The sequence below is a fragment of the Dermacentor variabilis genome, chromosome 6 (assembly GCF_050947875.1).
Source record: "Dermacentor variabilis isolate Ectoservices chromosome 6, ASM5094787v1, whole genome shotgun sequence".
Classification (NCBI taxonomy): Eukaryota; Metazoa; Arthropoda; class Arachnida; order Ixodida; family Ixodidae; genus Dermacentor; species Dermacentor variabilis.
The window spans coordinates 119,774,159-119,789,805 of record NC_134573.1 but is presented as its reverse complement, the minus strand read 5'-3'; the positions used below and the strand labels follow the sequence as shown (position 1 = coordinate 119,789,805).

Sequence of the window (15,647 nt, the reverse complement as noted above, 5' to 3'; positions counted from 1 at the left end):
TTCGATCCGGTTATGGGAAGATTTCCGTCGATGAGCAAGAGTAAGAAAAGACCGCATTCGTCACTCCATATGGCCTCTACCAATTCAAAGTTATGCCGTTCGGTTTATGCAATGCCCCTGCCACGTTCGAACGGATGATCGACTCCCTGCTTCAGAGTTTCAAATGGTTAACCTGCCTTTGCTACCTCGATGACGTCCTTGTGTTTTCTCCTACATTTGAGACGCACCTTGAGCGCGTCGCAGCTATCCTTGACGTCTTCCGCAAGGCTGGGCTTAAATTAAACTCATCAAAGTGCCACTTCGGGCGCCAACAGATTACAGTGCTAGGCCATCTCGTCGATGCTTCCGGAGTACAACCCGACCCGGAGAAGGTTGGAGCAGTAACGGCTTTTCCTGTTCCTCAGTCTGTCAAAGGCGTCCGGAGTTTTGTGGGGATTTCTTCTCGCAGATTTCGCAGCAATCGCTCGACCACTCACTGAAATTCTGAAGAAAGACGTGCCTTTCACGTGGGCTTCCCCTCAGGCTTTCGCATTTTCACGCCTTATCACGAATCTCGCCAATCCACCGGTCTTGGCCCACTTTGACCCGTCCGCACCTACAGAGGTCCGAACCGATGCCAGTGGTTATGGGATCGGCGCCGTCTTATCGCAACGCCAACACGGAAACGACCGCGTTATAGCCTACGCTAGCCGAGTCCTGACAAATGCAGAGCGCAACTATTCGATTATCGAGCGAGAATGTCTTGTTCTCCTCTGGGCTGTTTCAAAGTTCCGCCCGCACTTATATGGCAAGCCCTTCTCAGTTATCACAGACCGTCATGCGCTCAGTTGGCTTTCATCGCTCAAGGATCCTACTGGTCGGCTCGGTCTTTGGGCCCTCCGACTACAAGAATATCCCTACACAGTGACTTACAAGTCGGGACGCCAACATCAGGACGCAGATAGCCTCTCGCTAGCCAGTCGAAGACGCGACCTCTACGACTGATGCTGACACCGACGCCGGCGTTCTCTTTGTTTTTCCACTGCTCCACGTCACCGACGAGCAACGCCGTGACCCGTCCTGGCGTATCATCATTGACCGCCTGGAATCGTCACTTCCCGACAGTTCCCTTCGCTTATTCACACTTCAAGATGGCGTACTTTACTGCCACAACGTTTACTCCGACGTCCCTGTATTACTCCTTGTGATCCCTAAACACGTTCGCTCGGCTGTTCTCCACGAACTTCAAGAACTCCCCACTGCCGATCTCCTGGGTGTGCCAAGTACCTACGACCGGATCCGCCGACGCTTCTTTTGGCCAGTGCTTCCTCGCTCCGTTCGAAGATACGTAGCTTTTTTTTTTTTATTGCGATAAGGCTTGCCCTTAAGGCATAATTCTTGGACTGTATATGTGTATTATATGTGTGCTGTGAGGCCTGTGTTGTGTATGAATTGGAGCATTGTTTTGTGGAATCTGTTGTCATGTATCCAGCGGTCATAGCTGGTTGTCACACTGTAGCGGAGGCCGGCTTCCAGTAGGAGACGCGAGCGTTCCGATTGTAAACCCGTACATGTCCATATTAGGTGGTATGCATCTGATTCCACCACAGGAACGGAGCAGTATGGAAACGTAGCACCCAGTGGTAAATGCGACCAGTTCCACCTTGAGACAACAGCCGGTGTAAGGGCCACCCCGGCCCGAAGCCTCCTAAGCACAACTTCCTCCGCCCTAGTAAGGTGAAGGGGGAGGGAGCAGACACATGGTGGGATAAGAGCGCGTGTGTCCTGCCGGAGAACATTTTTACGGGCTCGCAGCGAGTTACGGGGTTGGGGTGGGAGGGGAATAGGTGGAGGATCAGGATTAGGAGGGCAGTGTGCCTGCTGGTCAGCAGCAATGTTGTGAGGGTTCGCTGAATGGCCTTGAATCCAGTGTACCTTGACGCAAGTAGATGTCTTACTATTCATAGTGTGTATTGTCTCGCAGATTTCCATCGCCTTATCAACCTTCTTGAGTTCCTGGATAGCCGCTAAAGAATCAGTGAAGATATCTAGTTGCTTGATGGTAGGCAGCTTAGATGTCGCATCTTGCACAGCGTCGTGGATGGCTTGAAGTTCCATTACTAGAGCGCTGGCTTCTGTAGATAAATAGCGCTGGTGGCCGCTGATGAAATTATGCGTAGTACTCAGGAATGATGTCCTTCCGCCGTCTGGGAGAATGGCAGCATCCGTATAGACTTGGCAGGTGTTAACGCATGATGCATCGACGATGTTGTGTTCGTCAATAATACCTGTTGTATCGCGGCGTCGTAACCTCGTTGGCTTATTAGTTGTGATGCTGGTGAATTCCCAGGGAGGCATTGGATAGGGCTGATTGTCAATCCGAGAGCCGCGGTGAAAATGAGCATGCAACGCAGCGACAGCCGGAATAAGTTGCTTTTATATTTCACGTGCTTTTCCACGTTGCAAAATGAGCTCTGCAATTGTGTTGAGCTGGGCATGTTCCTGTAAGGTTGGTATCGGAGTGATGCGGGGCAGTGCTGTGATTGTGCGCATAGCATCACGATTAATCGTCTCCAACTGTGCCAGCTGTGCCAAAGTCAGCCGTTGAAATTAAGCTTGATATAAAATCCGTGGCTGCAAGACTGCACGCACCAACCGTCGAGCTACGTCAGTACGAGCTCCAGCTGCTTTTGCTGCAATGCGACGAATAAGGTGAAGTGTTTTTGACGAACTCTGTCTAGTTTTACGGAGCCAGTGTGCACCACTGCCGGATTGGTGAATATCGAGACCCAGTATGCGGACCTCAGAAGCCTCAGGGATTGTCACTGCGCCGAGTCTAAATGTAAAGGGGTGCTGCGTGATTCTTGTGCGTCCTTTCTTGTTGGCCACCACAACATAGCTTGATTTTTGGGCGGAAATGTCCAATCCTGCTTTCCGAGCATAGTTGTTCAGCACATCAAGGGCTTCTTGAAGCTGTTGAGCTTGTCTAGAGATATCTTTATGCACGGACCACAAAGTGACGTCAACCGCATAGATTAAGAACCTCACATCTGGAATCCGATGTAGTTGCCAGGCTAGAGGTATTAGAGCAACGTTGAAGAGAAGAGGAGCCAGAACCGAACCTTGTGGGACTCCTCTGTTCGATGTGAAGTATCCTTCTTGCCTTCCATCTACTCTAATCGCAAATGTGCGATTCTGAAGGAATGAGTAGATGAATCTTATCACCCGCGGTGGAAGTCCCAGGCCGATGAGGTTGGATATAATGATTTCATGGTCTATATTGTCATAAGCTTTCGTTATGTCTGTTGCTACTACCGTGCGTACAGCGTGACTGTGTGGAGAAACCTGTAAAACATCGTCTGATAACATAGAAAGTCCGTCTTCAGTTCCCAAGTAAGAACGGAATCCAATTTGAGCATAGATACTCCTTCAGTCGTGTAACGTGCCCGATATCACTGGACAAAGAAGCAGATGGGCCGTCAGGGGCGATCTCGTAGGTGACGGGAGTCACGGCACGAAGCACTCGGTGTGGGCCTGTGTGGGCCTGTGTGGGCCTGTGTGGGCCGGTGTGGGCCACCAGGAAACTCGTGTGGCCAGCATCTTTTCAGCGAGTTTGCAGACAGTGGAGGTTAGTGAAATTGGGCGTAAAGACTGCAGGCTATTTGGAGACTCTCCTGGTTTCGGAATCGCAACAACAATTGAATGCTTCCAATCAGGTGGAACGTTTCCAGTCTCCCATACTTTATTAGTAGCCTGAAGAAGTGTGTCGAGAGCTGCTCCTTCCATGTTCTTGAAAACCTCATAAGGAATACCATCGGGACCAGGTGTTGTTCGTTGCTGCGTGTGAGAAATGCCAGTGACGCAAAACATCATCGACGCTCCCTGCTGGGTACCTTCAACCATTCGATATTCCCCCGAAATCATTTTTTCGTATTCGTTTGGACTTACTTAGCCCTTTTCCTCTTTCTACCTCTGGGAACAGGTGGATCGCTGTGGCCACGGATTACGCCACGCGCTATGCAATCACCCGAGCGCTTTCTAGAAGCTGCACAGGTGTCGCCGATTTTCTTTTACGCGACGTGATTTTATTACATGAAGTTCCGCGACAACTTCTCACCGATTGTGGCCGGGCATTCCTATCAAAAGTTATCGCGGACATCCTGCAGTCCTGTGCCACAAGGCCCAAGCTATCCACGTCATACCATCCGAAAACTAATGGCCTCACAGAGCGTCTCAATTGCACTCTGACAGAAATGCTCGCGGAATATGTCTCTTCAGACCACACTGACTGGGACCTCGCTCTACCGTTTTTCACATTTGCTTGTAATTCCTCGCGCCACGACAACGCCAGTTATTCCCCATTTTCCCTTCTGTTCGGCCGAGAACCAGCACTGCCCCTCGACACATCCCTCTCTGTTCACGCGGCACCGACCAGTGAATCTGCACTTGACGCCATCGCCCGCTGTGCCCACGCAAGAGAAATCGCCGGTGACCGCCTTCTGAAATCCCACGAGAGTCACAGGCTTTCGTACGACCGGCGACACCGAGCCGTGCACATCCCGCCTGGTTCTTCGGTGCTTCTATGGTCTCCGTCGAGTCAGGTCGGCTTGTCAGAAAAACTGCTGTCTCGTTACACAGGCCCACACCGAGTGCTTCGTGCCGTGACTCCCGTCACCTACGAGATCGCCCCTGACGGCCCATCTGCTTCTTTGTCCAGTGATATCGGGCACGTTACACGACTGAAGGAGTATCACCCTCCCAGGGATGACATTTTGACGCTCCGGGATGTCGCTTCTGCCACCGGGGGATTACGCTACACGCGTTTGATATTTGATTGTTTGAACGAGGTGCGTGGTGGCCATCACTCGAGAAAAGAGGACGAAGAACGAACTGGGCTCGCGCGGTGAATCTAAACGGTCAGTGCTGCAACCATTGTTGTAAACATAACCTGTAAATAGTTGTCGTCTTAGTGACTCGTCCTTCGCGTAACAATATATAACCTAGAGCAGCGTACCTACGGAACACAGAACGACAAACCGCAAGGAGCGGAACTTATTGGTTTTGAATGCATGTTTAGTCCTCTTTCCAAATATGCAGTAACCTTCTGACCTAGTCGCGTTGTTGCAGTGTTATAATCCAATGCGCTGAAAATTTCCGATCTGAACGTGAATGCTGTTTTGTACTTTGACGTACGGTGGAGGAAACCCAATCAACAGAACGCGTGGTCTAAATAGGGATAGATTCTGTCGATGACCCGGCCTCGTCGGCAGGCTGGGGCCGTGGGCAGTTGATGTAAGTCACGTTCAAACCTAGTCGCTTATTTCTCTTCTTCTTCTCGAGGCGGGTGACAAGGTTCGGGATCTCTGTGGCGAGCTTTGCGAACGAAGGTCTCTTTTTTGGGTCCTCCTGCCAGCACTGGAGCATAATGTCGTACCTGCGTATATTGAAAAGAAAATATTGAAATAAACGCAGGCAACACATAAGTATAAAGGTGCTACTGAAGAAAAAGCCCTGTCGGAAAACAACATGCATGCTAATAACTTAGCGTTGCCCACTAAGGCACTAATCACCGTAGTTTAAGCAGCATCATTGACGGACAGTAGAGATTTACACAGCACGAAAAACGAGGGACAACACTTGTCATCCGAATTGCTTACTATATCAACATTCCTATAGTTAAACTACAATTAAAGGCACGTAAATGAGTTTACAGCTCATCGGGGCAGAAGCTTGGTTGTTTCATCCGGCGTCCTTGTTTGAGGAAGTCTACGATGTCCCAGTTGTCCACTTCAGAATACGGTGTCACTCCGCGAGTTATAAGCTCCCATAAGAGCACTCCGTACGACCACTGCAACAGAAAGAACGCGCAGTATGCCTGCAACTTTGTTCAGTATGGCTTACGCAAGATCGGGTCAAAACCGCTTGACTCACTGTACACTGCGCTTGTATACGCCGGACACTTACCACGTCGCTCTTGTGAGTGTAGATTCCTTTCTCCAAGCTCTCTGGTGCCATCCACTTCACGGGCAGCTTAGTCTTCTTATTATCCCCGCTGTAGTAGTCCTTCTCGTAAACGTCGCGGGAGAGGCCGAAGTCAGCGACACGGACGATAAAGTCTTCGCTCAGCCTGCAGTGGAAGCGCCACTGAACACTCCTGTTTTTCTCCGTCACAAACAAAAATGCCACGGAGGAATTTGAACTCTTCGCAGGAGTCGTACTCAGCAATGAGTCAAAGAACGACCAAGCCGACCGACGAGGAGGGTAGAACAATAACTACTGTTAGTCCCTTCAGTATTTTTGCTTGTTTTTTTTCTCCCTCGTCGCCATGGCTACAATAAAGCTGTACCACATGGCGCAGTTTAGAGTTCTTACTCACATGCAGTTCCGAGCTGCGAGGTCCCTGTGAACGAACTTTGTGCAAGCCAAGTACTTCATACCTTCGGCCACATGGAGTCCAAATGTTATCAGTTGTTTTACTGTAGGTGCCTAGAAGTTCGCGAGGAGAAAAAAAATTTCAAGAAAAATGAGTGAACAATAGTTGAACTTCATCGCCACACGAAAGCTCCTCAAACTGCTACGTGCTTATAAATTTGTGTTTGTATTTACGATAGCGATCTTTATATAGTTAGCTATTAGGCTGACTTGTGGAGCTTGCTGCCTGAAAGCTGTTGTGTGCCATATGGGCCTCTAAGGTGTGCGCTCGTAAATATAGCAAGGTGAAGCTTGTGTTTTCATGGGTTCGCGTAATCCTGTCTGAAACCTAGTGTGTGCCATGTATAATAAGATTTATTATTGTGGTTTAATTTCGGTGCAAAAAAGTTATCACCTACTCTTTTAAGCTCTTTTCGATATTGTCAAACAGGGTATGTGCACTGCTGCCGCCAAGGGGACAGAGATGGATTAAATTTTGTTTATTACTGATGCCGTATGGTTCCACTTGTCACTTTGTTCGTTTCTCACTGCTGCCCACATTTCCGAGTACGCGTGTGAATGCGTGCATTTCTTTTCTGCCTGTTACTTGCATCTTTTATCACATAATAAGTTTGCACTAGGATGCCGAACCTTTCCGCATGGCTAACCTTTTCTGTTATTGATATCGTTAAACTTTCTCTCACTAGCACACCTGTTCCCACCTGCGGCAAGTTGTTTTTTCATCCACTTGAATTTCTGTTAATTTATCGTTTCTTTATTTCATTTATTAAGCACAAGTAATTTCCCCTATGTTGTCCTTGGTGTCAGTGTTTGTTGGCTTCTTATGATCTGACAAATAAAAATCGAGCCCCTCGGTTAACCCATTTCCTTCTCGTTTATTACATAACGAGGGTCTCGAATCCGGCAACATTGATGCCTTCAGGTAGCATATGTGGGTTTATTGACCAGTTGCCTTCACCCAAAAAGATCACGTTCTCGTGACGTCTGCGGCAGAAAAGACGTTGCACGTCCGCCGCCAAGGTCTGAGTGGTGGCGCTGGCTAACACTCCCAGTGTTCTACTAGGACAAGTAAACACCCAAGAAAGTGGGTGGGAAAACGGCGCCGCGGTAGCTCAGTTGGTAGAACATGGCACGCGAAATGCGAAGTTTGTGGGTACGGTTCCCACCTGCGGCAAGTTGTTTTTTCATCCACTTGAATTTCTGTTAATTTATTGTTTCTTTATTTCATTTATTAAGCACAAGTAATTTCCCCTATGTTGTCCTTGGTGTCAGTGTTTGTTGGCTTCTTATGATATGACTATATATATATATATATATATATATATATATATATATATATAACGCTAAACTACCGCAGCAGTACGGCTACATATAGAACACGGCACGAACCTTCACTTGTAAGCATTTTTATCTTCCATGCCCTAAGAGCGGTTAGTGAAGGAAACCTCTTTTTGTGGGAATCACTGCTTCTCTCTTATACAAGTCTGCCTCAGGTTTTTTTTTTTTGTAATCTGCACTGGAGTAGGCGTGTATTTACATTAACTAGGCTATGAGAACGTTATCCATCTATAATATGAACGTAATTTCCTTCGGAGTACAATAACCTACGAGAATGGAGCTAACCGCCGAAGTGTTGTACCCAGAAAACAGTCTTCGACAAAAGTCATTAGAGATAACTCTTCTGCTAGTGTCTACGGGAGCTAGAAGCATGGCGGTCCAGCCAGCATGGAAGCGAGTATTAGTACATGTATTTCCTTAAACTTCGCCCTTCGGGCTTCGAACGACTTCGTGCCTTTGCAAACCGATTATATTAAACAAGATATTGCGCTATATTTGTAACAGTTCGCGATGATTATGTCTGCGCACAGAGTCATGTCGCCTTTCTGCATTCAGAAAAACTATGATAGCTCGGATATTTGAAAAATAGAGTATAATAAATAATGCCACAAGAGCGTCTGAAGCCACAAACGCAAATATGAGACAAATGCATGCGTGTTGACAGCAACTCGCATGGTTTCTGAACGATCACAGCGCCAGAGTTCCCTGCAGTGATCTTTACAGGAAACGCTATGCATCGAAAGCAGTTGTCAGCATTCTCTATTGGCGTGCAGACACTACCGCCAGATGAATGACGAGCAATGAAGCAGCCCTCACGTTTCTGTCGTCTCGTATGTAGGACAGCAGGTCACCGTATTTCATGAAGGGTATGATAACCATGAGGCCGTCCGCCTTGTCGATGCTCAACCCGATGAGCGGAAGCACATTCACGTGGTGAAAGTCCTTCATGATGAGTGCTTCCTCCAAGAAGGCCGTGCTGTCAACTTCACCACCGCGAGAGTCTACAGCGTCGCGTCAGAGAGCATACCCGTCACTCGAAAGGAATTGACTACACTTGGTGTTAAATGAGAAAAGTACGACTTCATTCCCGAACAGAGCTTTGGAAAGCAGGAGCGAAAATCACGGCCCACGTACACTATTGCTTTCTATACTTCCTTCTATACTGTTTTTAATAGTGCAACTGCCCGATGTTGCCTAATCATTAGACTTCAATGATAAAAAAAGACTGACGCTACTTTAAGGAGTGTATTTTCTTTTGCAAAGCTTATTTCTTGTTATGAGCGCTACAGTTAAAACAAGAGGCAAAGGAAAGTGCAAAATATATTTTTTCGAAGGGAGAAATACACGAGGACCTGCAAATGAAAGCAGTTTAGAATAAATAAAGGGGTGAAATAAAGTTCTATTTTTATTCTCAAGCGAAAAGATGAAACTGAATATGAGAGTCTTAATTTAACACCAGTTTAGTTGAACCTCAAACAATCTGTTTCACTAAATCTTTTCGAACGTTAGCAGAGAGAAATGTAATTTGGAGGAGCAGATTTGAAGTACTCACGCATGTCGTGCATTAACTATTGCAAAAAGCGGTTGTATATCTCAGTTGGCAGTTCTTACTGCTAAGGTTACAAGGCGCATTCATTGGGTCAAAGTATTTGTATTTTTTTGGAGGGCAGGGTGTCCTCTGACTGGAAATATTTTGATACCGCACTTCTCTAAAACTGAATAGCTTGTTTTATTTCTTAGTCTATTTTGGTGCGCCCTGGCTTACATATAAACCCATACAATAGCAAAAATAAATTATGACGAGAACTCGAATATAAAATTTCACCTATGTGCTCCTTAGGCGCACAAATTACCAAAACATCATACACCAATTGCAATCTCTAGGTTGTCGCGTGTAACAACTGCGCTTCAAGTATGCTTTAAACGTCATGTCTATTGAAAACGCCACCAGAATGTAAAAACAAAATGCTTAGAATGAAAAGTGAAACGGCAGGAATACGTACTGTTATGCAGAGTTTTAACTGCCACGTCTTGAACTTGACCTTTGTCTTCTTGTTTGATAGTCCCATGGTAGACACAACCAAAGTGACCTTTAGGTGGAAATAAAATGAATATATGCTTTTTATAACAAAGTATTTTCCGGCATTCAATAAAATCTCCAAATGAAATTTATTTTCTGTCAATGTGCCAAAAGCATCCAGCACTCAGCACTTTTCGTGACCGAATACCGAGCTGTAGATGTAGCAAGCTTCCCTTACCAATTCAGCATGTTACAATACCATTACTTGCAAGCAGCGCGAACAAGTGTTGCAAAGATGGGAACATGCTGCAGGCATCAGCACTTCAAAATCCGATACGGGGTATGCCCGATAAGCTTCCAGCAGACCCTTGCGAGAAGCGACGGATTTTATAATACAATAAAGTAAAAATGTTCGTTTCCCCCGTAAGGCGAAGCATTGATAGCGATATTCAAGTAGTACACAATTACATGAAGTAAGGTTCGTAGCGTTATCGCCCACCTAAATACAAGTAAACATTCGCTTATCTAAATTACGAGCGTGGTTATTCCCGCGGGCACGGGCAAACATGAAAAGATATCACTCGATGACTGCAAACACTGGTTGTCACAACGCTAGCGTGCGGAAGAGCGTCTGCAGCGAGGAGCTACCGCTTCTTGCTGCCTGTCACTTTAGCATGTCTCCGAAATTATGAGGTTACACGACCCACAAAACTAGGTGCGCGGGAGACAGAGCGCGTCAAGCCACCAGCTATCTCACCTCGACCTGGGCATTTGCGCGTGTTGCAGATTACGTGCAAGATATGGCGCGCGGATTCCAAGGGACGGGAAGCGTAGCAGGGGGAGGCAGAAGGTTAGGTGGGCGGATGAGATTAAGAAGTTTGCAGGGACGATATGGCTACAATTAGTACATTACCGGGGTAGTTGGAGAAGTATGGGAGAGGCCTTTGCCCTGCAGTGGGCGTAACCAGGTTGATGATGATGATGGTGCGCGGGCCGCGTACGCGCTCAGCCGCGCGCACAGCCATGCGCAGCCACGGCCGGCCAGCAAGAAGAGACGCGCGCTCTCCCATCAGACGCGCGCTCGATCACGTGATCACCAACATTGGGTGCGCATCGAGCCACCATCTTTCTCAGCGTACCCTCGCACGCTTGCCCTCGCACCCACAACACATGGTGCGCGGAGGAGGAGGAGGAGAAACATTTATTAAAGAATAGGAAAGGACAAGCAGGCATCTTTCTGCTTGTGCGGGAGGCGCCCTTGGTCCACGGCTCCTGCGGCTCTTGCTGTCTCCCGGGCCCACCGCACCAGTTGCTGGTGGTAACGAGGGCCAGAACTAGTAAGCACGGCCTCCCACTGCTCGGGCGTGGGGTTGGGTATTTGCGGAGCTGCCTGACACTCGTTCTAATCGTACTTGAACTTTATACGTAGCATCACGGCGACGGCGACGGCAAAAATTCGCCTGAAGTGTCCGAATATTTCCTATTATTGTAGTCAAAACACAACGCGCGACAGAACACCTTGATTTTGTAAACAGCTGTGCAGGGCAACGGCTGTTTTGTTATTTCGTACATTGGGCCAAGTTTACATTTTTGCAGGTCCACCTAAATTTTTTAACTTCATTGAAAACAAACATGTTGCAGAATGGTTACAAGTTTCTGTGAACATCGCCGTAAAATTAAGTTCGTGCAGTGGAGAAGGTAATGAGTCCATTGCCGTTAGCTTGCGCTCCGAGTGACCAGTACTCAATAACAAATCAACCAGAGATCCTATGCGGATCGTTGATTCTGGTTGCATAACAAGGCGAGAGGAGGGTATTTACGATGACAAAAGGGTAAATGAGGCAACATGATTCTATTACACTTTTCACTTTATTTCGGTACATCCTCTTGCATACTATATGACGTACTAATTCGTTACGTAATAGAAATCAATTTGTGATTATGAGCATGCAGTAGAAAATAAACTGTGCAAATTTCATTCGCATCTTCGAGTTGCAGCGAAGCATGCTGCTTAAACTCTCTTTCCAATTACAAAAATATAGGTCAGAGTGAAGAGCATCGGAAGGTATGGCGCTTCGATGGCGTTTCCACTTACAGCTGAAACAATAGGCCTACCTTTATAATATAAATCACCTTAATTCATAATTCCTCTATCAACAAAGCATTATCATTATCTGTACGAAAACACACTTTCACCTTTCACTAGTCTTTTTTTCTAATAATTCAGTCGGCGACCTCCACAGAAGGGCTGAGCTACAACGAGTCCAGAAATGGCTTGACGTTTTTTGAAGCACGAAATGTCAATCAGACAGTCACGACTAGATACCTTGCCCGATGACACGACCCAAGTGAAGCCACCCTCGATCAATGAGTAAGTTTTCTCTTTGAAGCATCGTTCTGGTTTCTTCATCTACGTCAAACGGGGTTGCCATCAGTGCTTGTTGGGCGTCAACGTTGCCTTCTCGAAAGTAGCCTGCACAAGAAAATCAGAAAAACATGATGGTACTTAGCGTTGCGACTGGATAGGATGTAAAAGAGATACATTTTTCTTTCGAGCGTGTCGTTTGTTTCTGTACTTTTCTTTTTATCTATGTGTCTCCCCTTATCCTTACTTCAGTGAAGGGTAGCAAACCAAATGTTTCTCTCTCCTTAATATCCCCGCCCTTTGTTCCCTTTTTTGGTGCAGATGTAGAAAGCCCTTTGCGCAATGTCACATCAACCGTAGACCTTTTTTATATAAGCACTACTGAAGTATAAAAATGACAGTTGAATGAGTGACATTTCTCAGTGAATGAAATGACATTTAGAAGTACACTTTACAGGAAGAATTTCTTTCTTTGTGTGCATGCGTTAACATGATTTTGCTTAAATAAATGTTCGCGTTAACACAATTCTGGTTTCGAAAATTTCCACCAGCAGTATCATTATGTGCAGCCTCTCCGTTAAATTCGTACCACTAAAAGGAACAAGCAAACAACGTTTGTTTTTTTCTCACCGTTAGTTGTTGCTAGTCTGTAGATGATTCATGGTAGTGTAATAGGACGCTCTGTCCTGTGCTGTTCTTACTTCGTATTGTTTCGCGACCTATTGCGCATACACAATTTGAACCAACTAACACAGTAACAAGTTAAGATATATTACTTCCCTTTATAGCAGGCCGTGATTTCTCTTCTTATAATAATAGCGCATGTTTAGCCGCTGCAATGTACCACGCGCAGTACCTGACATATTGCCTTGACAAGGGACAAGCGCTGTATAAAGGTGCAAGCCATTTTCTGGATGCGTTAAGGCTTCGTTTGGCCATGCGAATAGGATCTGTCGCGTATGGAAGTTTTAGCTGCCGACGCAAATCCGTTTCATGTGTTAGTTCAAGTGTGCGGGTTTTGTGATTGCCAACAGACAAAATGCCAAAAAATGACGCCGTCTCCTGTCATGTTCTAATTTGATATTCTTTCGCGTCTGACTATACCGCAACACAGGCCTTTTTTTTTTGTCGTCGAAGGTTGCCTTCTGAGTTTTCAAAATGTATGGAGATAGCTGGGTTAATTGAGAACCTCGTTTTGCATATAGAATAAGACGGACTCAAGCTCCCTCACGATTGGATGCGTTAGCCAGAGAATCGCTCTTGTTGTGACGCTGGCCGAAGCGAACGACGTAGCTGGTCTGCCAGGTGCCTTTGACTCGTTGACGTCGTCGGCGATGCAAGAGGAACCCCACGCCGGTGGCCACCGCTGCGAGAACGGCAGCCATCGTTGAGCCAGCTATGATACCGTCTTGAGCATCTGGCTGTTCAGCTGTCATCAGCTTTACGGCACCAACCGGGTAGCTCTGTCCCGCGTAGACCACCTGCTCAAAGCAACCCCGCGCATTGCATTCAGTTTGACTTTGCGCCAAGCGTTAAAAATTAACAAAGGTAAAGTTGTTTGAAATTTTCTATCACAATTGCGGCGGCCACAGGAACCACATGGATAAATCCGCACTAACCTACACAAGCACTACTGTATTTGTTAATGTAACCTCGCTATAAGTCTATCAAGTATAATATCACATCGTGGCACCTATGCCCAGAGAAACTTCCACGAATCATTAAATTAAACTTTATAAAAGTGTTCTACAAGGCTACGCTACACTATTTCTACGTTACAACTTCTACACTACAACTTCATTACAAGTTCTGTGCCGTAGTGATTACGTAAAATAAGTTGTGGGGTTTTACACATGCCAAAACGACGATCTATGATGAAGCACACCGTTGCTGGGGACTCCGAATTAAAGAACGGCAGCTGGCTGGGCGTGTCGGTACAACTGCACCTTTATTAGAGCGCGAACAAACCAACAAGGACAATGAAGAAAGACGAAACACGAGCGCTATTTGCGACTAAAAGTTTATTTTCTTAGAAACAACCTATAAACAGAAAAACTCGCACAAGCGTACACCCGTACGCAAGCCATTACCTTCAACCACAACGCCAACTATGAAAGAATACCGGTATACTCAAGATATTGAGTATACTACAGTTACATGCATCAGTTAAGTACTACTAAAGTTAAATACATCCAGAAAGGTATTTTCTTTGCTGCGTAGCGCAAGTGACAGCTTTCTGACGCACCTGTCACCACATTTACTGATCAAAGGTCTCTGACATGAGGCGGCCTTTTTGATCTTTATTTCTCCAGAGTATATGGGTGTGCAATCAAATGTGGGCGTGTAAGCCCATGCTGCGCAATGGGTTGCCAAAGGTGACAGACCTGTGTTGATTATGCTGGAAGGATGTTCCTGCAATGACCAACTGGGAATTAATTTTGACCACCTAGAGTATGGTAGCGGAGCGCTTCTGCATTCCGGCCTCGTCGAAATGCTGTTGCCGCGGAATCGAACCTGGAACCTCCGTACTCACCAGAATAGCATAATACACTACTGACCCTTTTCACGAAGTAGTTGGCTCTAGAGGAGCGAGATGGCGCTTTCGGCGGCGCGCCGCACGTTGCCTCAGAGAAAGCGCCCGAATACGAAACAGTTACCTCTTCTGCACTGCTTCTGTGTGATCAGCCGTTGGAAATGCAACTGGGTTTTCGCTAACGCACTCTACTCTGTTCACGGTGAAAAATATAGAGCGGTGGAGTAAAGACGTGCACTGTAAGCTACAAAATGATGAGTGGCATATTCAGGCACGGAATAAATACGGGCGTCCAAGTTCGCGAAGCGCTGCTATACATAAGGACTGGTTGTGTTGCCGGCGCTTGGAGATGCACGGCTTCGCTCGAGGATAAAAAAAGTCGATGCATCGGCCAGCGTTGTAGCGCTAACCTGCATGGAAATGACTTCAACCGTGGAACGTCCTCACGAGTGAGTACCGCTAGTTATACGATGACAAAGGGAGTAGCGCCGCTTCTTGGCATATAGTAAGGTTAGCGCTAGTTATCTACACACATTCACCCCAAATCACCTGCAAACTTACACCCACTCTATCGTCAATGTATCAAGAATAAGTGAACGGGCGCATACTTGAATCAATGCGCGGAAGCATGCATGGGTGACGGTGACTACACCGACAGCACGCGAATGTTCCAAGCTGAACATTTGGTAACGGACCACGCAGTAACCTAGTGACTAGCGATAATACGTATTTGCTACAAGCTATTATTACAGCGTACAGAACATGTATACGTTACAAGCCTTGTGTCCAGCAAGAACAAATCTACCCCAACTGAGCGCACCCGCGAGCGATCAGGCAGAAAATAAACAATCAGAAAGTGAACGCCCGGGGAACTTTACTGAGTCAGAAAGATAGCAAGCCGTCACTTAAAAGTATTTGCTAAATAACTAACGAAGAGCTTAACGCAATCATACTGATTGCCGAATGTTAGGATAGCTTGG

At 46.6% G+C, this 15,647-nt stretch overlaps 1 protein-coding gene across 1 annotated transcript in view; it reads right to left on the bottom strand.

Annotated features, from left to right (window-relative positions):
- Window positions 1-4,942: 4,942 nt before the first annotated feature.
- The window catches only part of LOC142586276 (hepatocyte growth factor receptor-like), a 61,326-nt gene continuing 50,621 nt past the window's right edge, over window positions 4,943-15,647 (bottom strand). The window contains exons 13-20 of the mRNA XM_075697524.1: window positions 13,366-13,615; window positions 12,096-12,242; window positions 9,753-9,839; window positions 8,566-8,750; window positions 6,356-6,465; window positions 5,944-6,106; window positions 5,691-5,827; window positions 4,943-5,413 (exon numbers count right to left, since the gene is read on the bottom strand). Of these exons, the coding sequence (XP_075553639.1) occupies window positions 5,206-5,413; window positions 5,691-5,827; window positions 5,944-6,106; window positions 6,356-6,465; window positions 8,566-8,750; window positions 9,753-9,839; window positions 12,096-12,242; window positions 13,366-13,615 (1,287 nt within the window). The 3' untranslated portion in view covers window positions 4,943-5,205. The remainder of the gene's footprint in view (window positions 5,414-5,690; window positions 5,828-5,943; window positions 6,107-6,355; window positions 6,466-8,565; window positions 8,751-9,752; window positions 9,840-12,095; window positions 12,243-13,365; window positions 13,616-15,647) is intronic.